We start from the raw sequence: 23,127 nt of genomic DNA, 5'->3' as shown, positions 1-23,127 counted from the left end.
TATCTGCTAACCATGCAAAAGGACATTCTGAACATTACCACTTAAAACTAACTTTTCTCTTCAAGGGTTCCCGAAATTGTGCCCGCTGACTCCAGGCCCACCTTGACCCCACAGCATAAAGCATGCTGTGATGTCACAGCTACCATAGAACTCCAGTATAAGGTTGAGCTGGCCCATGTGGGCACAGGTAAGTCCTAGATTTTTTTTACCATTTGGCATTCTTTTCAAAGTTAGTTACCATGACAATTTTATGCCATTAAGAAAAAACAAAAGAACTCACAAAACTTTGAAAACTGTGCCACATATGGGGGAAAAAATGTGTTACCTTAAAACACCTGTGAGCCAGCTCCATGTTCTACGGAGTTCCATAGTAGCTGTGGGCTGAGTGGAGTCTTCTGTCAGTGTGACTTCTGACCTCAAGAGGATCAACATGATTGGGAAATAAGGCCTAGTTTATAGACTAATTGAGCACAAGGCACTTTCTTGTTGGTCTGTGCTGAAAGCTCAGCATGTCAAGTGGGCAAGGTCTGTAGTTTCTAATAATAGAACTTTTAATGTATCCTTATTTCACTCACAATGATGGTTTTTTTTTTCAATTTTGTAAAAATTTCTCCAATTAACATGGGCTAATAATGCTGCTTGGTTCACACATGGTAGTATATATACATTTAAATTCTAAAAGTTATCAGTCATACTTCAGGCTGCTTTTATATGACTTTTTTTTTTTTTTTGCCTTAGAGTTCCCATTGCTTTTAATTCTGTTTTTTTTTCCCCTTACATATTCTCCCATTATCCTTTGGAGGTACTGATAGATGAAGGTATATGTAGTAGAAATTTCAGTATCTATGTTCAAATTTCAAAATATGGAAGTTTTTCAAGAAAGAAGAAAAGCTTCAGGTATTTCTTGGATTGAATTTAGTTTTGGTTACCTCGAAAACATATATGATCCACTTTTTCCTCTTTTACCCTAACTTTTCAGTATACCTTTTTTGCCTTATGAAAGTAGATCTAAAAAAAAAATCTTTGTCTCTAAGATTCTGCGACCTTATTAGAAATGGCCTTTTAGTATAGAAATGGAAAATATTATTGGTATTTGGAGGAGCATTGCAAGACCATTTTATATTTAGTATAATTTTTCCCCTCTAGAAACTAGGAAGCAGCTAGGCTAACATAATGGAATATAGTATTTAAAAATTATGAAAAAAAATGTCTTTAAAGTTTTTCAAACTCTTATTAAGCAGCTTCATTGTATAATATACAAAATGTGCCTAGACCTTCAGCATTGCTTCTAATAGGACTTGACCTTGTTTGATGAATTGTAGGCTAAATTTTGACAGGTTATTCATTGAGTTAGTGTGAAGTCATAGGTAACATTAAAACATGATCCATAATGTAAAAATAATTTATTTGGCTTTGAAGTTTATTTTTGTGACTTTGTATGTTATTTTTCTGTGTTGCATCTTTTTTGTTCTGGAGGGTTTATAAAATTGTAAGTATGTCTAAACACCTGACTCAGGTGCTTTAGCCTTCCCTATTCTTCTCACCCTCCCTATTTTTCTTCTCCTGCACTTTTCATGTTGTTTGGTAATGGACAAGGTCCACCACCATATTGGTGGACAGCCTTGGTGAGAACCACAGACACTGGCCTTAGTTCTTTTGCTGTTGTTTTACTTCCTGGCTCCTGTTCCTTTAAAATAAACAAACACACACTAGTAAAACAGGGTGGGAACTATATAAGCCAGGGTCCTAAAACCATCCTTATAGGCCTTTAAAAAATTTTTTTGATGGTAGTGGTGGGAGGTTTCATTTTTGTATGTGTCCATATGGTCATCAGTAGATATGTCTTTGAAATAAGGTCATAGATGTGAATGCCAAATGAGATTGTTCTAAGTTATTATTAAACTTCTTCTAAGATTCTAAGAAGTTATTATTGAAAGCTTAGTTTCTAAGTGAGAAATAATAAAGGTATCTCTTAGGACCCGATAGATAGTGATCAACAACAAAAACAACCCATAACAGACCAGGAACACCTAAGGAGGAGATACGCCAGGAAAGGAAAGTGGCTGAGAAGAAATGCCAGTTCTTGACTTTCTGCGCTGGGCCGTCCGGTGGCATTCTTACCCCTGAGTAACCGTAGTCATATTGTGTGTTGTTCCTAATTGGGGGGGAGCAGGGGTTTGCAAGGTCTTTGAGCTGTCCTGCTGTTTCCTGAAGTGTGCTCCTTATTTCTGAGTAGTGGAAAGAAATCTGTGAAGTCTAAGGAAGTAAAATGAAGCATTATAATCTAGGTATCATATAGTTAAAGCTTGTTAATTTGTAATTAGTCAGAAATAATCAGTCAGCTGGAGTTTATTTTGTTTTTTTTTTTGTTGTGTAGAAAGGTCTTTCTCAGGAAATGGTGTTAAAGAGAAAGTTGTGGTGACTTGGGGGCAGTGTAATATTTAGACCATTTCAAATTCAGCACATATTTTAAGCATCTACCGAGGATCGTATGCAGTGGTAAGACTTTGAGTTCTTCAGAGGAAACAAGCTAGAGCCCATGCCTTCAAAGAGCTAGGCAGCTGTTTTAAAGCGTTCTTAAAAAAGGGTATTACTGGCAGCAAGGTGGCGCAGTGAATAGAGCACCGGCCCTGGAGTCAGGAGGACCTGAGTTCAAATCCAGCCTCAGACACGTAACACAAAACTAGCCATGTGACTTGGGCAAGTCACTTAACCCCAATTGCCCTCCCTCCTCCAAAAAAGCAAAAAGCAAAATCTAAAAAAAAAAAAAATAGCATTAGCAGAGAGGTACCAATTATTGATATGCCAATTAAATTCTCAACAATTTCTTAAGCAAGTTCAGGAGGACTCCTGGAGTTCTTCGGGGACCTGAAAGTACTAAAACTGAGATTTTTACAAAATTAAGTAAATTTTTCCACTAAAGGCATATTTTATACTACTTCTATTTGAGTTCTTAACCTGAAGCCTGAGAACTTGTTTTTAGAAATATTTTGATAACCTTCATGTAATTGGTTTCCTTTGTAATTCCACATACTTTATTTTATGCATCTTAAAACATAGTTCTGAGAAGGGACCACAGACATCACCAGATTGCCGGAGAAGTCCATGCTCAAAAAAAAAAGGTTAAGAATCTCAATGTCTTTGCCTTTTTCCTGTACTCCAGATAAGATATTTGAAGACCCTAGCCTTTGGAGCAGACCAGGCCTTTGACAGGGAATATTTACTAAAATACCTTTTTTAGTAAAGCCTCCAGTTTTAGAATCGTTTGTTATGATATTGGGGTTCTTAACTTTTATTGTGTCATGGAACCCTTGGACAGTCTGGTGAAGCCTATGGATCCCTTGCAGAATATAAATGCATAGGATGACAAAGGAAGCTAATTATAATTGAAATAGAATAGAAATGAAAAATAGAAAAAAACAAAGTGTTTATGGACCCCAAGTTAAGAATTCCTAGTTTAAAGACAGTCTATTATAATCTTCTAAGAAGTATGACATAGTGATAGAACTCTGGACTCAGAGTGAGGAAACCCTGGTGTGAGGTGATACTGCAGAGCTGTTTTAATTTGCATTTCTAGAGCTTTTTTTCATGTGACTATTGATAGCTTTGATTTCTTCTTTTGAAAACTCCGTTTATCAATTTATCTAAGTGTTTATATCCTTTGGCCATTTATCAATTGCTCTTATTTTTATAAATTTGACCTAATTCTATATATATGAGAAATGAGGACTTTATTAGAGAAACTTGCTGTAAAAATTTCCCCCCTGGTTTCTTGCTTTCTTTTAAATTTTGGCTGCATTGGTTTTGTTGGTAAAAAAAAAAAAACTTTGATTTCATGTCATCAACTTTATTCATTTTTCTCTCCATGACCCTCTTTATTTCTTGTTTGGTCCTATGCTATTCCCTTATCCACAGAATTGTCAGGAACATTTTTCCATGTTCCCCTAATTTACTCACAGTATCATCCCTTACGTCTAAATGATTTACCCACCAAGTAAGAGCACCGGCTCCAGTGTCGGGATGACCTGGGGATCAAATCTGGGCTCAGACACTCAGCAGCACACCCAGAAATAACTGGCTGTGTAACCTTGAGCAAGTTATTTAACCCTGATTGCTCAGGGGTGGCCAGGTGGCTCAGCGAGTAAGAGCACCGGCTCCAGTGTCAGGATGACCTGGATCAAATCTAGGCTCAGATACTCAGCACCACACCCAGAAATAATAACTGGCCATGTAACCTTGAGCAAGTTACTTAACCCCGATTGCTTAAAAATAAATAAATAAATAATTTGCCCACTTTGATCTTATTTTGGTACACGATATTGATCATTGATTATTGATGACATGCAAAGCTCAGTTGAAGAAACTAGAGTAGAGAAGATGCAGAGAAGACATGATGATAAGAGCTGTTTCAAGTCTTAGAAGGTCTGTCATGTAATGGAGGGATTAGATGTGTTCTGTTTGGCCTCACAGGAAAGAACCAACAGTGGTTAAAAATTGCAGAGGCCATTGTAGGCTTTTTTCTTGTGAAGAAGAATGCTTGTTAACATATGTTACAAATTGGAATGGACTCCATGGAGCTCCCTTGTTGGCTTATGTTACAGTGGGATTCCTTTTGTGTATGGTTTGCACTAGGTTGGTCACTGAATTGGTTCTCTGTTTCTAGCTAGTACTTTATAGACTTCAGTTGATGCCATTAACACCATTTTATATCAGTTTGAAGTTAACCTACAACTTTGTTCTGTGTGGTGAATAGTGAGTGTCATCTTATACATAACAAGTGAATATTGCTTCTGATAGTCATGCCAGGCAGATACCAGCAGAATTGGGGGCTGTGCCTCAGTTTCTCTCTCCCATTCCTCCCCCTTCCCCAGCTGTAACAGATTTATGTGGGACTTTCAGTTTTCATTTCCATTTTGGAAATAATTTAGAAAGTAATTTTTCTTTTGTCATCTCTTTGTCATTGGCATCTGAAGCAAAAGTTCGCACTACTTGTCCCAGACAAAAACAAAACAAAACAAAAAACCAACCTCAAACCAAAACAACTTCAGAATAATAAACATAGTAAGATCAGCATTTGTTTTGACCCAGCTTGAAAAGTGAAGTGTCAAGACATTAACAACATTTTTTAAACCTGAAGCAGAATTTCTTCCACATCAATGAGTTGGACCAATGATTTTGTTGATTGGTTGGCCAAGGCACACTCAGATCCTTACTCTGCAGGCCTCGTAGTGTTGGTCTCTGTGCTACCAGCCCTGTTCTAGCAGCCACCATGACCTTTGTCAGTCAGTCAGTACACATGTTAAGTGCTGACTGTGTGCCGGGCCCTGTACTAAACCTGCAGCTACCCAGGCAGGTCAGAAACAGTACCTGCTTTTGAGAAGTTCCTGTTCTTACAGTGTATTAGATGCATCTAAATCTTGCTGGAGCTTAGAGGCAATACTAAATGGCTAAGGTAAGTATGTAACTAGAAAATCTTGCTTCTACAGATTATTTTGCATTTCTATTCTTTATTTGTCTTTTACTCCTTAGGAATATAACTGATGGCTTAAACCAGAGGCCAGAGAAGATGGGAGGGGAAAAACTTAACATTGAAATAAATGATACAGCTTCATGCCTTCTTAAAAAAATATAATTAATCTGGTTTCTGTTTTGTTACTTTTTTTTAGGAGTTGTAGAGGGAGATTTAGCTGCTATAGAAGCATATAAGTCATCAGGTGGGGATATTGCACGACAGCTTACTGCTGATGAAGTCCGTTTACTGAATCGCCCATCTGCCTTTGATGTTGGCTACACTCTGGTACATCTGGCAATCCGTTTTCAGAGGCAGGATATGCTTGCAATATTGCTTACAGAGGTAAGTAGGAACTTTGATGTATTCTTTGTATACCATAATCTCAAAGAATTAAAGTTGTAGGTGACCCAAAGAGTAACCTGTAGATAGTGGTGGTTGCGAGTAGGTGGTACCCTGTTTCAGATGATGGCCTCCCTGTTCACAAGGAATGAAGTCAGGGCTGGTTCCTCTTGGATTAGATGTGTGATCAGAATCAGAAATACTGGTTCAGGATCATGGACCTGTCATGTTGCCAGAAGGTGGACTCTAGCCTGATCCCTGCAGTGAAATCTATGAAGTGTAAAAGACGTAGGGAGAGGAAAGTGTTGAGCAAGGTGGGTATTCGGGCACCTTGGGAGAATCTTAAGAGAGAACACAGGTCAGCATGTTGTCTCTGTCAGCAAGCATTCTTTAAGCACTTAGTGTATACCGCGTTATGTGATACGAAGTCAGAATCTGTTCCTGACCTTGAAGAGCTCAGTCTGATGGGGAGGTGACATGGGAAGAACTGTGTACAAGCACAGTCTCTGCAGGACTCGTTGGAAGTCATTTAGAAGGAAGGCACTAGCCTGATGAGCACTGGGGTAACGTTTCTTGTGGAAGGTGGGATTTTATCTGAGACTTGCAGAAAACCAGGGAAGCCTGAATATGGAGACATGGAGGGATGGGGGCAGCCAGCGGAAATGCCTGGAGTTGGGAGCTGGAAGGTCTTATGTGAGGATAAGCAAGGACACCATTGAAGTTGGATTGTAGGGTGACTGCTGGAGGGGGAATAAAGCATAGGAAGACAGCATAGGGAGAAGCAGAGCAGGCTGGGAGGGCTTTAAAAGCCAAGCAGAGGGTCGTGATAGGGAGCCACTGGAGTTTATCGTATAGAGGGTGGCATGATCAGGCTTGCACTTTAGCACAGACTGGAATGGAGAGACATAGGGCAGGCAGACCCAGCAATTGATCTTGCCATAGTCGAAGTGTGAGGTGTTGGTGGGGGCCTACGCCAGCAGAGTGACAATGTCAGATGAGAGAAGGCAGGGCGGGGGTGTGGATAGAGGTGAAATCGATAGGCCTTGGCAACAACTTGGATCTGGGGAGTGAGAGAGAGTGAAGAAGCCAGGATGATTCCTAGGTTGGGAGCCTGAGTGCCTGGGGAGAAGGGTGTGGTAGCAATAGGGAAGTTGAGAACTGGAAGGGTTTGGTGGGGAATGATGATTTCTTTTGGTTTTGGACATGTTGAGTTGAAACTATCAGTGGGACTTCCAGTTTGGGATGTCCACTAGGTATTGGGAGATGCAAGGCTGGAGCTTAGGATTGGGCACAGAGTTCTGAGGATCATCAGCTCAGCATAGAGACGGTAACTGAATCTATGGGAGCCAAGGAGATCACCAGGTGAAACTGTATAGAGAAAGAAGAGAAGACCCATGACAGAACCGTGAGGGCCACCCCACGGTTAGAAGGAATGATCTGTGGGAGGATCTGGCATGGAGGAGAGTCATGAAACCTCAGTAAAGAGAGTGTCGAGGAGCAGAGGGCCTTCAGCTGCGTCAGAGGCTGCCAAGAGGTCCAGAAGGACGAGGCCTGAGGAGGGTGTTGGCTCTCCTAATGATGGTCCTGCCCCTGATGATCTCATCAGATAAGTGCCTACGCAAGTATTGGTGAGCACAGTTTTGGGCAGGGTTATAGGGTAACTCTCAGTTTAGATTCTGTAATCAGCTTTTCATACTCATCCTCTTCCCTTTGTCACCAGACTAGATGTCCTAGCGTTAAAGAAGTGAGAGACCTCAGCCAGTGCTGGCTCTCCCATGCACCTAGGAAGTGATGGGACGGGGGGGTCCTGGGCGCAGTTAGCATTTTTTCCCTGTCAAAGTGCCTGCTGTGGGCAGCTCCCCATGCACGCTATGGGAGTTACGGAAGGAAGAGCTAGAAGGGACCCGCGAGGTCATCTCTTAAACCTCGTTTTACACCTTAAGTGCTTTGTTCAAGCTCACAGAGATTGTAAGTGACAGATGTGGGATTTGAACCTTTTGCAGCACATTTTTCAACCATATTATGATGCCTCAAGTGAGAAGATACTTGACCTGAATTTTCACATTCCTCTTCTGTAAACATGGGATCGGTTTGTCTTCTCTTCCTCGGAGAGTCATGAGGGAAGACATTTCTAAATCTCACAGTGCTATGTTAATGTGAAGGTACTGTTACCAGAGGCTGCAGCAGTGTATAACACAAGAGAAACAGTCTGTATGTAGCACATTGCTGCTGGGAAATCACGGTTCTTTTAATGACCCCCAGTTACTTTATGAAACAGAGGCATGGCCTTCTTTCTCTAAATAGATATTTAATATATATATTTTTAGTACACGTATGTGTGTGTGTGTGTGTGTTTATATTTTAAACACCAGTCGTCTTCTGGTCATGCTATGACTTCACGCCATGGCATAGGAGAGTCTTTAGGACTTAAAGTTGAGGATCACCACAAGGACAGTGAAGAGTCGAAACAATCACTTAGTAAATATTTATTAAGCTCCTACTATGTGCCAGGCAAAAGACCATCCCTGCCCTCAAGGAGCTTACAGTTGAACAGAGGAGACTTTTGTCGTTGTTGGGTCATGTCCAACTCTTTATGACACTGTTTGGGGTTTTCTTGGCAAACACACTGGAGTGGTTGTCCATGTCCTTCTTCAGCTCATTTTATAGATCAGGAATTGACACAAAAAGGGTGAAATGACTTGCCCAGGGTCACACAGTTAGTAAGTGTCTGAGGCCGGATTTGAACTCATGAAGATGAGTGATTCCAAGGTCATTGCTCTATCCACTGTTCCATCTACTGCTGGGGGAAACTACATACAAACACATCTTTACGAGGCAAGCTGTATACAGAATAAGTACGAAATATTTAATATACTAGAAAGAAGGCACTGAATTGAAGGGCTGGGGAAGGTTTCCTAAAGAAGATGGGATTTTAGTTGGAACTTAGAGGAAGCCAGGAAGCAGAGATGAGGAGGGAAAATTCCAGCCATGGAGGACAGCCTGTGTCTAGACAATGACTAGAGCTGAGAAATGGAACGTGTTCCTGGCACAGCCAGAAGGCTGGGGTCACTGAATAAAGACAGCGTCACTTGGTCAGATCAGGCTGCAATCCTTTGATCACAGGGAATTGCACGGTAAAAGTCACATAGGAAGACAACATCAGAAACATGGGTAGTCTGTGTCTGCTCCCCCCAAAAAAGACTGGTCCATCTTATATTGAGTGAGGGATAGGTGAGGGTCTCAGGGTCAGTTTGGGCAGGCATGGGTGGGTACCCCTAGCTGCTAGCTCCTTCTTTTCTGAGATGACTGTATTGACTCTGCATCTTTCTGGTAGGCGGTCCCCTATGTTCCTTCTTTGTTGTCCCTAGTAGAATGTGAGCTCTCTGAGGACAAGGGAGTCTTTTGGCTTGGCTTTGTATCCCTCCGTGCTTGGCTGAGTGTCTGGCAGAGAATCAGTAAATGCTTGGTGACTGACTTAGAGGAGCCTCATGTTGGTGCCGTCACAGCTCTGTTGCAGTCTTATAGAAAGATCTGAGGGTCTGAAAACCCTGGAATGATGTGCTTAAAACTTGTATTACTCTGGACATCGTCCAGCAGTTTCTCCAATCAGGTCTTTATAGATGATTTTTTTCAGTGACAGAAAGTACTCATTATTGAATAATTAATCTACGAAATTGTGTCTAAGCTATAGAAAGTGGCAATGCCCTCGCTTGACTTAGTGCACAGATGGTTTAAAATACAATCTCTGGCACATTTTTCAGGAATAAGGCCTAGTTTGAAGTGGCGGGGGGTGTCAAATCTTATTTTCTTATTATTTTGCATCATGAAAGTGGAACAAGATGTATTGCTTTGGAAAAAATGGAGGAGTTGGAGTAATGGTGGAAAAGGTGGGAGGAGGGAGGAGGCTGATTCTAGGGGAGGAAGAGCAAGGGAACTGAGTTTGGATCATTCAGCCAGCCTCACTCCAAGTGCCTGCTGTTCACAAGGAAATAGGTGAGGCCCTGGCGGAAAGAAAAGGACAAGGCCCCCGGCTGTGCTGGTGCTGGCCAGAGCAGTGGGTCTGGGGGTGAGGAGCATCTGGTGCTTTAAGGCTTGCGTAGTTCGCCCATCGTTATCTTACGTGATCCTCATGACGGCTCCAGAAGAGGAGGCTGGAGAGGGAGAGGGGAAAGGAAAGGGGCACGTATTTATATAGCACATAACAGCCAACTTCATTGTCGTCATAGAATTTAGATAGTGCCTATGGAGGTGGCGTCATGATGCCCATTTGAGGAAACTGATGTAGGCAAAGGTTAAGTGACTTGCCCAGGGTCATATGGCTAGTCTTTGCTGTTGCTGTTGTACCATAAAGCAAATACTTTTCAAAGCTGTCTCCTTTTCCAGGTGTCTCAGCATGCAGCGAAGTGCATTCCGGCAATGGTGTGTCCTGAGCTCACAGAACAGATCCGGCGTGAGATAGCTGCCTCCCTCCATCAGCGCAAGGGGGACTTTGCTTGTTATTTTCTAACAGATCTTGTTACATTCACGTTACCCGCAGGTAGCTATGAAATCCGGAACCTTCCTGTTGTATTATTTATCTAATTGCATGGTGCTGGCAATGAAGAGGATCTTTCAAAGGACATTTTAGTGGATTATTCTCTTTCTGTGGGAGTAAGGGGAGGAAAAGGAAACCACATTCTAATCCTTATCCACTTTACGTTTGTAATTTTTTGTGCTTGTCTGGTTTATGTAAATAATAAGCCTTTTGGTATGGATGTGTGGGGGTTGTTTTTTTTTTTTTCACGCTGTGCTTTTTAATATAAGCATTAGAACGTGTTCCTCATTACAGTCTGTCTTCTGAATTTCTTAATAGAGCTAGTGAGTCTTCATGTTGAAATCACTCATCTTAATCTACTCATTGTGTGGATGAGACCGCTGAGGCATGCAGCAGGTCCCTTGCTTGCCTTCGAGGCCTCCCTTTGGAGCCCCTCTGGACCTCATGAAAACAAGCTTTGATAAATAGGCAAAGGGAAGTTTTTAGCTCTGTCCTCCCCCTCTTCTGTTTGACCTCACATCATGGTTCTTCTTGACCACCTTTTTTATGCAGACATTTTCCTTTGGAAATTATTAGGACTGTTTTATTAAGACCAAGGTGTGTTTGTCCTAAGTATAATGAGATGTGTTAGCTGCTGGTTATGATGCCTGTACAGTGATTTGAGTAGACAGTAGGATCAGAGGCCTTCTGTAAAGTCAGCATTAAATTAGCTTGAGCAAACCAGCAATAGGAACGTTTCTAACAATTGCTGCTCTCTTTTCATGCTACACCTGTGTTTGTGAACTGGCTTATCTTGTTTCAGAGCAGTAACACTTTATACTGTTCCCAAGGTTTTTTAGTTTTTTGCCAGTTGTCATTGAAGAACATCGCCAAAGACCATAATTCTTAGAGTATGGGGCATGGGGGCATCGAAATTTGCTGAGCAGCTTATGTCATAGTTGAAAAGAGCAGAGTTTGCAAAGGGATAAAAGGAGAAAAGTAATTCATTTTTGTTTATGAAACAGCAATAGCCATTGAGGCATCCTTGCAAAATAGCAAAGAATTTTTCCATTCCCCAAGGGATTGTGGAAATTGTTTAGTAGCAACTAAAGGTAAAAAAGTAGCTGTTTTTTAGGTTAACCCTAATAGTTTTGTAAACTTAATTTGAAAAATGACTTCAATATATTCTTCTCTACTTAGTCAAGTCCTAGCAATAGGAATTTGTATGTACAACCAAGTGATTAGATTTTCATTTTGCTCATTGTGACTTTTAAAAGGGCAAAAAGATGTTGAACTGGTGTACGTGGAAGCGTATGTCACCGACTGCTAATTGGGCTTGAGAACATTGGAGTTCGGGGGAAGGGTGCAGTGTTAGGGACAGTGGCTGCACAGGAGTTGGATCATTAAGTGTTAATGACTTTGTGAGACAGTGTTGGGCTTCGGTACTGAGTCATGACCTTTAAACTGAGGAGTGAAAAGTAAGAAAGATGTGAAACCTAGGTTAGTGAATGGATTTAATTTTGGCATTAAAATGTTATCCTAAGACATTAAAATGAGGACTAGAAGGGAGATCTACTGTAAGGAATTAAATATGGGTAAGTAGTGGTTATGTAAAATGTGTTTTATTCGGCATTTTAAATGGAATTTTTGATAGTTTATGAAATACAGCTTTGTATATTTTTGCTATATGAAAGTTACCTTGCAGCATTGAGTTGAAATGGTGATGTTTTAGCGGAATTTGACACCATTATCAAGTTTATTCTTTTCTATAAATGTGTGCTCCAATTTCCACATCTCCCTCCCCTTTTGTTTCTCATTCTTCCAGATATTGAAGACTTGCCTCCCACAGTACAAGAAAAATTATTTGATGAAGTGCTTGATAGGGATGTTCAGAAAGGTAAGCAGTTAGGTAACTGGTGTTGTTCATCTTTTGTTTTTGAAGACCAGTGACGTCACGAGTGATTATAGTTAGCCTTAATTATATCATAACCTATTGCTTTGTTGATAACTGTTAAAGATCAGTGGAATAATTTTTGTATGGCACAAATTTTAGAGACTGAGCATACACCTCAAACACCTTTTACATTTTTGATCACTGAAATAAAAACTTTCAGTTTTTAAGATCTTGTAATAGAGTTGTTTAGTGTCTGTAGGTTATATGAGAATTATAAAGTCCCTATCACAGTTCTTGCTAGGCTAACAGAGACAGGACAGCAAGCAAATTGGTAAATAACCATTTTTGAAATTTGACTCGATTATCTTCTAGGTCCCAATTGTTAACATATACAAAATTTTGTAAGTTGATGAGGTTATGTGATTTCCTGACCAACTTAATTCCTAAGTAGTTTTTTTTTTTTTGCTTTGGATCTTTTAATATCATTTTATAACTTATTTGTGAATCCTTATGATGTTTGGATAACTCAGAAGAATTTTTTTTCCAATTCACTTATGTGACCACTAGTAAATCATGTACCACTCTATTCCTTTTCATTGGTTGTCAATAGGCTTTCCTACTAAAAACATTCCTTAATTGCACAGACACAAAAATGAGCATGTTTTAAATGCTTCTTAGAGTTAGAAGAAGAATCTCCGATTATAAACTGGTCCTTGGAATTGGCTACCCGCTTGGACAGTAGACTTTATGCACTTTGGAACCGGACTGCCGGGGACTGCTTGTTGGATTCAGTGCTGCAGGCCACCTGGGGCATCTATGACAAGGACTCGGTGCTGCGCAAAGCCCTCCACGATAGCCTGCATGACTGCTCGCACTGGTGAGACACCACGTTGCCCCGCTGGGCAGGGCTAGAACAAGTTGATTGGGGTTATGCCTTTTTTAAGGGAAGCATGGCATACTGTGACAGCTTGACCATTTTCATATTTTTTCCACATCTTTGCTCCAAGTTATGAAACAGAGTAATTTGAAGGTGACCTTTAAATAATTGGTCTTTTCCTTACATTGTAAAGTATGATATTTACAGACTATTGATGTCTTTGTTTAGCCCTTAAAAATCTGTTACTAGACATTGTGAATGTGCCTGCTAATCAACAATAGTTATCGAGTTGAGACTATATGCCAAGTATTTCACTGGCTAAGATTCAACTGAAATAGATCATCCCCAACCCTAAAAATGTCCCTTTTTTTCCCCTTTTAAAAAAGGGGGGAAAAATATAGTGATTATGATGCTTTATTAGTCAGAAAAAATATTGAGATCTTCTCTGTGCCATGAACTGTGTTTATTAGCACTAATGATACAAAGAGAGGCAAAAACAGTCGCTGACCTCAAAAAGCTTACAGTCCGATTCATTACTCCAGACAATCTGTGATTCCACAAAACTTCTCTGCCTCAGGACGTGGTATCTTTGCCTTTTTTTTTTTTCAGTTGCTTTTCCACAAAAATTCATCTTGGTTACAGTGGGAAGACCACTGTTTCTGGAGTCCGAGGACCTGGGTCAGATTTCACCTCGGATGTTTACTCCCTTTGTGACCTTGGGCAAATCGTCGAATGCCCCCAGGTTTCAGTTTCCTCCTCTGTAAAATGAGGGGTCACATGAGATAGCCTTGGAGGACCCTTCTAGGATCTCTCCACCTAGCATTACCATCTGCTGGCCAGCCTTCTAGTGAAGACCTAAATATTAGGTAGACATTGTTCAGGTGACTCCCATGCTTGATGCCACTACAACTTATATTTACTTGTTATGACCTTCACAAACTCAGAGTCATCTCTATTTTATGATGAGAATTTGGAATAGGACCTGAGTGAAGGAAAAGTAATGAATATTGGTTATGTTCTCATTATGTTTTTGGATTTATTACATTCATTTGGGGGGGGGTGAGATGGGGGGGTGCTGTGTATGTGTATACTACTAGTAACAGAAAGTAATTTAAAATTATCGAGTGCCTGACAAGGGAGGAGAAGGCCTATACTGTGAAGAGCTCTACGTAGGGCACTCCCCCACCTTCTGGTGCTTTATTCCCCCAGTTTTGGTGGCCTCCAAACTCCTGCTGCTGCATGCTTCCCAGAGCTGGTACCAAGGCTTGGGTAGTAGCAGTGGGTAGCTTGCTTCTGGCAAACTTTTGTTATTTTGTCAGCACCTGTTTGTTGTGATGATGAGTGCAAGTTGGGCATGGCCAAGGTGTGGCAAGAGTGACCACTGGGCTCCTCAGAATATCTGTGGTAGGAAAGGTGTCTTGAAGCCAAAGCCGCGTGTGTGTGGCCCAGAGGAAATGAACTAGACTAACATGGAGAAGAGCCCAGGAAAGAGGAAACACAGGGCAGTTTGGGTTGTTGTGGTAGAGTTAGCTGCTGTTAAGAATTAGGCCATGGGACCCTGAGGCCAGCCTGCCTTAGAAAGCACACCTGATCATTGGGTGTTTGAGCTAACAGTAGGCATCTCAGAGCTGGTGGCTTGCCAGACTTGGGAAAACCTGGTGTGACAGCACGATCTATTTAATTCTTTGTCTTAAACCTCTCCATTTGTGAACAGGCCCTGAAAAATCAAAGATGTATCGAAGATACATCTACTTGAGGAGTTGAGGGTAGAGGGCATTTAGTTTCAAATATGGGTGAGTAGATCTATAGTTTCATGGTAAGAATCAAGACATGAATTCTCAATCAAGAAACCTTCCATTATCTTATCTGCGTGGAGTTGTAGCAAGTTTAGATTCCTCTTTGTACTTTCTTTGACTGTTGGGTATATAAGTTAAGTGTTAGTAATACTGTTTATTTGTTTTGTCCTGACATAATAGAAAGGAAGATTTAATTCGAAATCATTAAAATGTGGAAACAGCCCACTTGTGTCAATTTATGGGTTTTTCAGAAGTAGTTCTTAAAATTTTATTTTTCTTTGTTTTTACATTACCTTTATTTCTTAAATACATGCTCTCTCTTATCCACATTAAGCGCTATCTTGTGTATCAAAGACTTAGGAAGAAAACAATTAGTTCAGTAAAAATAACCATTACATTAACAGTCTGATAGAATATGGGTTATTCCAACCCCATAATCCCCACCTCTACAAAGAAATGAAGTACATTTTCTTTTTTAAGAAGAATATCTTTTCATTTCTCTGAACTTGACAAATGCCAACAAACATGAACATTTCCCTGTGCAAAGACAGAAAAGGCAAATGACATATGAAGCCCCAAATCTGGATGCCCTTTTTTAAGAAATAAGCCTTATTGAACATTTAGTCACATAGAATAGAAAATTGAGAGCATTCGTTCGGAAGTGATTCTGGCTGCGTTGGCTTCCTCTGCTTCTCACTTCTTCTTTAAGACCATGAGTATCAACATGAGCTCGGTGTTTTTTTGTCTCTTCTCTGATCAAGTGTGATGCAGTATTCACTTTATGGTCATCTTTGTTCTGTTGCTGTGCTTGTGCATATTGTTTTCTTGTGGAGAGTTTCCTATGCTTTGTGTTTAAGTTCAGTAAGTGGTTTGAGACATTTGTATTCTGCATTTCATTTAATTATTCCCCATTTGGTGAACGTTGTTTGTTGACCTTGTTCTTTCTTAGCAGTATTTCATGTGCTTTCCAGAGGGCTTGGACCAATTATAGCTTCACCAGCAGAGCGTTAAGTGCTCGTCTTTCCACAACCTTTCTAACACTGACCGTTCCCAACTTTCTTCATTGTCAGTTTGCTGGGGTGAGAGTTCTTGTGATTTTTTTTCTTTATATTGAGTGCTTTATAAGATTTTGGATACAGAGCCACCTTCTTGTTCCAGGGAGCTTAAAACAAATGGTGGAGGAGTTAATTAGAACCAAAACGACCATTTGTTTTCTTAATACTTTTTTTCCTCCTATAGCCACTTAATATGTGGGAGTTGTCCAGTAAATCATGCTGAATCAAGTGCAACTAACTTTAATTGCCTAAACTTAGTGTGATACTCCTGAGACAGATGATCATATTTCTCTTTGGGAATCTAATGGAGGTGATTACTACAGAAGAAAACCATTATAGATGTTTTCTTTATCATAGACATCTGTCATCAACCTTGTAGAATCAATTAGAATAGAAATTTTGATAAACTGTTTTGTAAAGAAAATAGGAAATTTCAGTTTTTGAAGGATTAGTATTTAGTAATTTAAAATATTTTTTCCCAGGATCATGGGGATTGCCCTGGGATTGTGCACCTAGTGCCAGCAGACAGACCTCTGTGTTCTCTGACCAGTTTTCTGACCCCTTCACCATCTGTGGGCTGAAAATCCCCAAAACTGCTTCTGATTCAGTTGTCCCCAAGGTCTGCTACTACTTTGCTGGGGCCTGGCCTTTGCTGGACAGACCTCCGCTCACCCCATTAAGATAGACCTTTCTTGCCAACCTTTCAGTTGTCTTGGGCTGGAAAATTGTTTCACTCCTTCCTTTTTTGGGTTCTGCTGCTCCAGAATTCATTTTGAGGCCTTCTTTAAAGTTATTTGGAGGGAAATTTGGGAGAGCTCAAGAGAGCTTCTTCCTTTCCTCCATCGTCTTCACAATTTCCCCCTCCCCTTCCCCCCCCCCCCCCCCCCCCCCCCCCCCCCCAATCAGCTTGTGTTCAGTGTCAAAGTCGAGAATTTGCTGCTCTTTTAGATAATATCTATCAAGGATATAACATTTTTCTTTGGGTTAATTTGCTGTTTTCTTTACAACTTATATTTATTGATATTTCAGAAGTTTTGGGTAATAACCTTCATTTAACTTGTAATATCTAACTTTGATTTGCAGACTATTAGAGTTTAAGAACTTCTTAAGCTGAGTACAGAACTGTTAATTTGAAAACAAATCATATCGTCCTGGCATCCCCTGAAATCCGGTATCTTGAACTTTTCAAATTACCCTTTTTTTTCAGCTTTATTCAGATGTGTCTGCATACTTGAAAAACTGATAAGGCAAATTTTATTGAAAACATTATTTAATAAAAGAATAAAGTCCCTGTGTAGTTGAAATGCTAAGGCTGTTTGGTTAAATTATGATTTACTGAAGCCCAGAAGAATGTTTCTTTTCATTCTTCAGATGAATACAGGTCTTTACTTCTTGTTCCACTTTGGGATGACCAAGAGCACATTTTTGTGAAAAATACCATGCAGGGGGTGAGTGGTTAGAGCTCCTCGTGCTGCTTCTCACTGCTCTGAGTCTGGTTTCCTTCTGGTCAGGTGAGATTTTTAGATTTCTTTTTTTTTCCTGCCAGCCAGGCCTGTGAGTTTAGTGGCAAGGACTCTTCCATTTGTGGCTGCATCCTTAATACTGAGCATAGTATCCTACACTTCAGAAATGTTTGTCTGAAATTTAATACACGATGTTTGGAGGTTTTTTTGTGGTTTATTTTTTTCATTTTTTAATTTACATCATTCATTTCCACAAGATTTTGAGTTACAAATTTTCTCCCCATTTTTCTCCTCACCACCCCAAAACAGCAATCCCACTGAATATCCCCTCCCCCAGTCTGCTCTCTCTTATATCTTCTCCCATTCCCCCTCTGACTTTCCAGTAGGGCATGGTGGATCTCTATGTCCCAGTGCCTATATATCTTTATTTCCCAGTTACATGTAAAATAATAATAATAATAATAATTATATATTTTTTAAACATTTGATTTTAAACCTTTGAATTCCAGATTCTTTACCTACCTCCCTTATCACCCACCCTTACTGGGAAGATAAGCAATTCAATATAGGTTGTACATGTGTAGCTATGCCAAATGTTTCCATAGTGGATATATTGTGAAAGACTGACTATATTTCCCTCCATCACATCCCACCCCCTATTTGTTCTATTCTCTACTTTGATCCTGTCCCTTTTCAGCTTCCAACTTCCCTCTCCCCAGCCTGCCCTCCCTTCCATCATTCCCCCTCTCCTCCTCTTCCCCCCCTACTCTCTTGTAGGGTGAGAGACCCTATTTAGTGTGTATGTCATTCCCTCCCTAAGCCAAATTCATTGAGAATAATGTTGACTCATTCCCTTTTGCCTTCTTGTCCGTCCCCTCCATTGTAATAGTTTTCCCTTGCCTCTTGACAGTTTACCCCATTCTGTCTCTCCCCATCTCCTCTCATTATATTGCTCTCTCACCTCTTAGTTTCACCTTTTAAGTATCATCTCTTCCTATTCAACTGGTCTATATATACCTGTACACATATATACACATACTTTCATATGTATTCATAGGCCCATATACCCTCCTGTATAGACATATATATGTATGTATACATATATGTGTGTGTATATATATATACATTTTTATGCCCTTCAGCTATTCTCATACTGAGAAAAGATTCATAAGTTACAATTATCGTTTTTCCATGTATGGATGTAAGTCCAACTTTGATAAATTCCTTATGATTTCTTTTCCCTGTTTACCTTCTCATGCTTCTCTTGCTTCTTGTATCTGAATGTCAAATTTTCTATTCAACTCTGATTTTTTCATCAATAATGCTTGAAAGTCCTCTATTCCATTGAATGACCATATTTCCCCCTGAAATATGATACTCAGTTTTGCTGGGTATGTGAATCTTAGTTTTAATTCCAGCTCCTTTGCTCTCTGGAATATCATATTCCAAGCCCTTTCATCCCTCAGTGTAGAAGCTGCCCGATCCTGGGTTATCCTGATTGTGTTTCCACAGTATTCAAATTGTTTCTTCCTGGCTGCTTGCTATATTTTCTCCTTGATCTGGAAATTCTGTAACCTGGCTATAATATTCCTAGGAGTTTTCTTTTTGGGATCTTTTTCAGGAGGTGATTGGTGGATTCTTTCAAACTCTATTTGTGCCCTCTGCTTCTAAAACATCAGGGCAGTTTTCCTTGAGAATTTCTTGGAGGATGATTTCTAGGTTTTTTTTGTCATGGCTTTCAGGTAGTCCAATAAGTTTTAAATTCTCTCTCCTGGATCTATTTTCCAGGTCAGTGGTTTTTCCCATGAGATATTTCATATTGCCTTCTATTTTTTCATTTGTTTGGATCTGTTTAATAGTATCTTGATTTCTCATAAAGTCATTAGCTTCCATTTGCTCCAATCTAATTCTTTTTTTTTTTTTAAGCAATTGGGGTTAAGTAACTTGCTCAAGGTTACACGGCCAGGTATTTTGTGTGGGTGCCAAGTATCTGAGGCCGGAACCGATCCTGGGTCTCCTGATGCCAGGGCCGGCGTTCTGACTCACTGTGCCACCTGGCTGCCCCACTCCAATCTAATTCTGAAGGAATGATTCTTTTCAGTGAGCTTTTGAGATTCTTTTTCCATATGGCAAATTGGGCTTTTAAAGGCATTCTTCTCCTCATTGGCTTTTTGAGCCTCTTTTGCTATTTGAGTCAGTCTATTTTTTAAGGTGTTATTTTCTTCAGTCAGGTTGTTGACTCTCATTTTATAATTTTCTTGCATCATTCTCATTTTTCTTCCCAATTTTTCCTCTACTTCTCTTATTTGGTTTTCAAAATCCTTCTTAAGCTCCTCTATGTCCAGTAAGCAACTTATTCTTTTCTTTTCTTAGACGCTTCTTGTGCAGGAGTTCTGATTTCACTGTCTTCCTCCTGTTCCATGCCCAAATCCTTTTTGTCCCTAAAAAAGGAGTCCAAAGGAATATTCCTGTGCTTGCCTTGCTTCTCTCGTTTGCTCATGTTGCCACTCAGTTACTTGACTTTTGAGCTTTTTGCCACAGTAGAACTCTGCTACCAGAGGGGGGAGCTTTGTCCCAATCACTTGGGTTTTCTCAGCTGTTGGAGCTCTTAATTGGGTGCCTTCTTTGAAGCCTCCCCACACTCTGGCAAACTGGTCAAGCACCCCAGGACCTCCACCCTAGACTGCAGTCCAGATCCAAGCAGGTTAAAGCAAGAGCCATTGCCCCTCAGACTGGTTGCTTGGTCCCTCTACAATCTGCAGGCCAGGAGCTGAAGCTGCCACGTGGCGGCAGCTGCATAGCCATGGCCTCTCAGCCGCTTCTCCCCCCAGTGGGTAAAGGTCGGACTGCACTCCCAAACTACTGGATTCCAAAGTCCACACTGCACTGACCTCTCACTTTGTCCTTAGCATCTATGGGTTGATAATTCTGCAAACCACCACAGCTGCTGGTGATCTGAAGTCCTTCCAGCCAGAGGCTGGTTGTGGCTGCCCTGAGGCTAAAACCTCAGAGGGGCTGGGCTCAGCTCCCAACATGCTGTGCTGGCTGCTTCCTGCTGGCCTGCTGGGCTGTCCTCAGCGGGAGATTGGCTTCTCTGTGTCATTTTGTGGGTTCTGTAGCTCCAAAGTTTGTTCAGAGTCACCTTTTACATGAATTGGAGGAGGTGGAAGCGGGAGCCCCGTGGAAGTGAAGTCCTGTTTCTACTCCACCATCTTGACTCCACCTCCTAATAGAGATGTTTTAATATAGCTTGGTAGACTTTTTCTGTAGGTATGTGACTGATTTCATTGTAGTTCTAGTAGAGATTTTTTTTTAAAACTCCAAAACATTACAAGGAAATTATTTAGGCATTGCTGATTGGTTCAGAAGTATATATTGATGCTTCCTAATGTTTTTGCAGGGGCTGTGGTTGAGATGTGATGGAAGAAATGTGGCTTGGGCAGTACATACCTACTAGTCCAAAGGACACTCTTGCCTTTACTTTGGTCAGAGATTAGGAAGTAGATATTTGCTTTTTGACCAGGCCTGTGTAATTTTGTTCCAACTGGGGGAAGTTCCCTTTACCAATGCAGATCAATCCACTTTGCATCTTAATCAGAAGAGAGTTGCTCAAGGGCACTTAGAGGTTAAGTGACATTGTCAGGGTCAGACAGGCTGACTCTGCCCTGCTACCAACATCATGGTTTTAAGAAATGGGATTAGAGAGTGTAGTAAAGTCCTGGATGAAGACCATTCTGGGCAGTTAGTGAGTCAGACTTGCAACTTTGGATGTGCCAGCATGTGTGCTGGTGGACCAGGCGAGTGCTCAGGAACCTCTGTTTCCTCATCTACAGAATGGGGATGATAGGAATTCCCATGTTGGCTAGGAAATTGCTCAGCAAACTCTTAAGGGACCATAGACATATGCGCTCCTTGACATTGGCACAGTTTTATCTTGAAGGGCAGGCTGCTCAGTCCCTTCCCATGCAGTGGGTGGAGAAATCAGATGCAGCCTTACCAGTTCCTTCCAATACAATGACTAATATGGGAATAGCTGCAGAGTGCTTCTCTTTAAAAAAAAACACTTTGTTTACTGTTCTAGGTTTTATACACGTTGGAAAGAGTGGGAGTCGTGGTATTCTCAGAGCTTTGGTTTACATTTTTCCCTCAGAGAAGAACAGTGGCAGGAAGATTGGGCATTTATACTCTCTCTTGCTAGTCAGGTAAGAACACTTGGGGCCAGATGCCTTCCCGTTGGTATGTTCTGTGTTGTTATGGATGTGAGTGGTCATGCATAGAGTAAGGGCCCCCGAGTTGGGCAGTTCAGATCCAGGCTCAGACACTTACTGGCTGCATATCCCTGGGCAAGACTTCTGTCTACCTCAGTGTCTTCACCTGTAAGAAGAAGTTCCATGAACACAGGGTTCCTCACCTTGGGCTGAAAGAGTGACTGCAGAGATGCCAAATTGGCAAATGAAGTACAGAAATTAGAGCCTCCAAATGGGAAGACCTGTAGTTACACAATGAACTGATAACACATGGTTGGTAATATTCCAGTAAGGACTTTTTCAATTAGTATGGAAATTCTTGGGTGGTTTTTTTTTGGGGGGAGGGGGTAATGGGGAAAAAAGGGGCACAGCTGTCTTTATTTTTTATTTTTTTTTTAAATTTTAAGAAAGTCCTCAGATAGAAATAAATGAATTTAATGGGCACAACCTGAAGTTTTTTTTTTTTAACGAAATTTCATGCATTTTCTATTGGACACCCTTCCTCCCCCCCCCCGCAATTTTCTTTTCTGAAAGAATGATATTTAAAAAGTGTTTTATTTATGCCTTTTATTTTAACATCAGTTGTTTTAAAATCAACCATCACTGACAATAGTATATAATGTTCCACACCAGTGGCCTCTCTCTCTTTTGACTCCCTGTGGAACATTTCCTCCTATCTTTTCTGAGTCTGGGATTATTATAATTTCACAGTGAAGGATATTGCTTTTCTGACCTTCTTGCACAGAATAGTTTTAGAGCCCTCTAAGACATTATACTATGTTGATTTGAAGCCCTGTCATTATTTTAGACACTCACCAAACTCTGCTCCTGTGGGCATTTGAGAGAGGGCTCTAATGACGCATGGTTCCAGTGGGAGTTTTGTGCCTGGTGGCATGCACTGGAAACATCTCAGTAGCACGAGTTCTAGAAGTGTCTTTATTGGGAAAGAGAACCTTTTAATTGGTCCCTCGCATTATATCAAGTGGGCTCCTTGCAGATTCCCCGAAGATTGCTCTAGCAGGCTGTGGTGGATGCTTTAGCCCTTGTCATCTCTGTTGAAACCTTCATGGCTTCCCATGCCCCCATTGCATTTCCTTTCCTTTGCCTGATTTGCTTCTGAAACCTGAAAGGAGAAATTGTTCTTTGTCTTTTGCGTAGCCTGGAGCCAGTTTGGAGCAGACACACATTTTTGTACTTGCACATATTCTTAGACGACCAATTATTGTTTATGGAGTAAAATATTATAAGAGTTTCCGCGGAGAAACTTTAGGATATACCCGTTTTCAAGGTAGGTCACCTGGTAACATGGTATTGTCGTGCTGTCGCTTGGGGCCCGCCCGGTGCAATTGCTTCCTTGTCACATGTTGATGTACATATTGATGGATGGCGGGAAGGTCTCATGCTCGTTTTGCTTTATTCCCCCACATTAGG

At 40.8% G+C, this 23,127-nt stretch overlaps 1 protein-coding gene across 2 annotated transcripts in view; it reads left to right on the top strand.

Annotated features, from left to right (window-relative positions):
- Window positions 1–23,127, top strand: part of ZRANB1 (zinc finger RANBP2-type containing 1) — an 83,501-nt gene that overhangs the window by 58,089 nt on the left and 2,285 nt on the right. For both annotated transcript variants that reach the window (XM_069101747.1, XM_069101745.1), the window contains exons 3-8: window positions 5,667–5,854; window positions 10,235–10,388; window positions 12,190–12,261; window positions 12,937–13,135; window positions 21,531–21,651; window positions 22,855–22,984. In XM_069101747.1, the coding sequence (XP_068957848.1) occupies window positions 5,667–5,854; window positions 10,235–10,388; window positions 12,190–12,261; window positions 12,937–13,135; window positions 21,531–21,651; window positions 22,855–22,984 (864 nt within the window). The remainder of the gene's footprint in view (window positions 1–5,666; window positions 5,855–10,234; window positions 10,389–12,189; window positions 12,262–12,936; window positions 13,136–21,530; window positions 21,652–22,854; window positions 22,985–23,127) is intronic.

Source organism: Petaurus breviceps, unplaced genomic scaffold, assembly GCF_028583685.1.
Source record: "Petaurus breviceps papuanus isolate PSGF00001 unplaced genomic scaffold, PetGlider_PUasm1.0 490, whole genome shotgun sequence".
Classification (NCBI taxonomy): Eukaryota; Metazoa; Chordata; class Mammalia; order Diprotodontia; family Petauridae; genus Petaurus; species Petaurus breviceps.
This window is presented reverse-complemented; position numbering and strand designations above follow the sequence as displayed.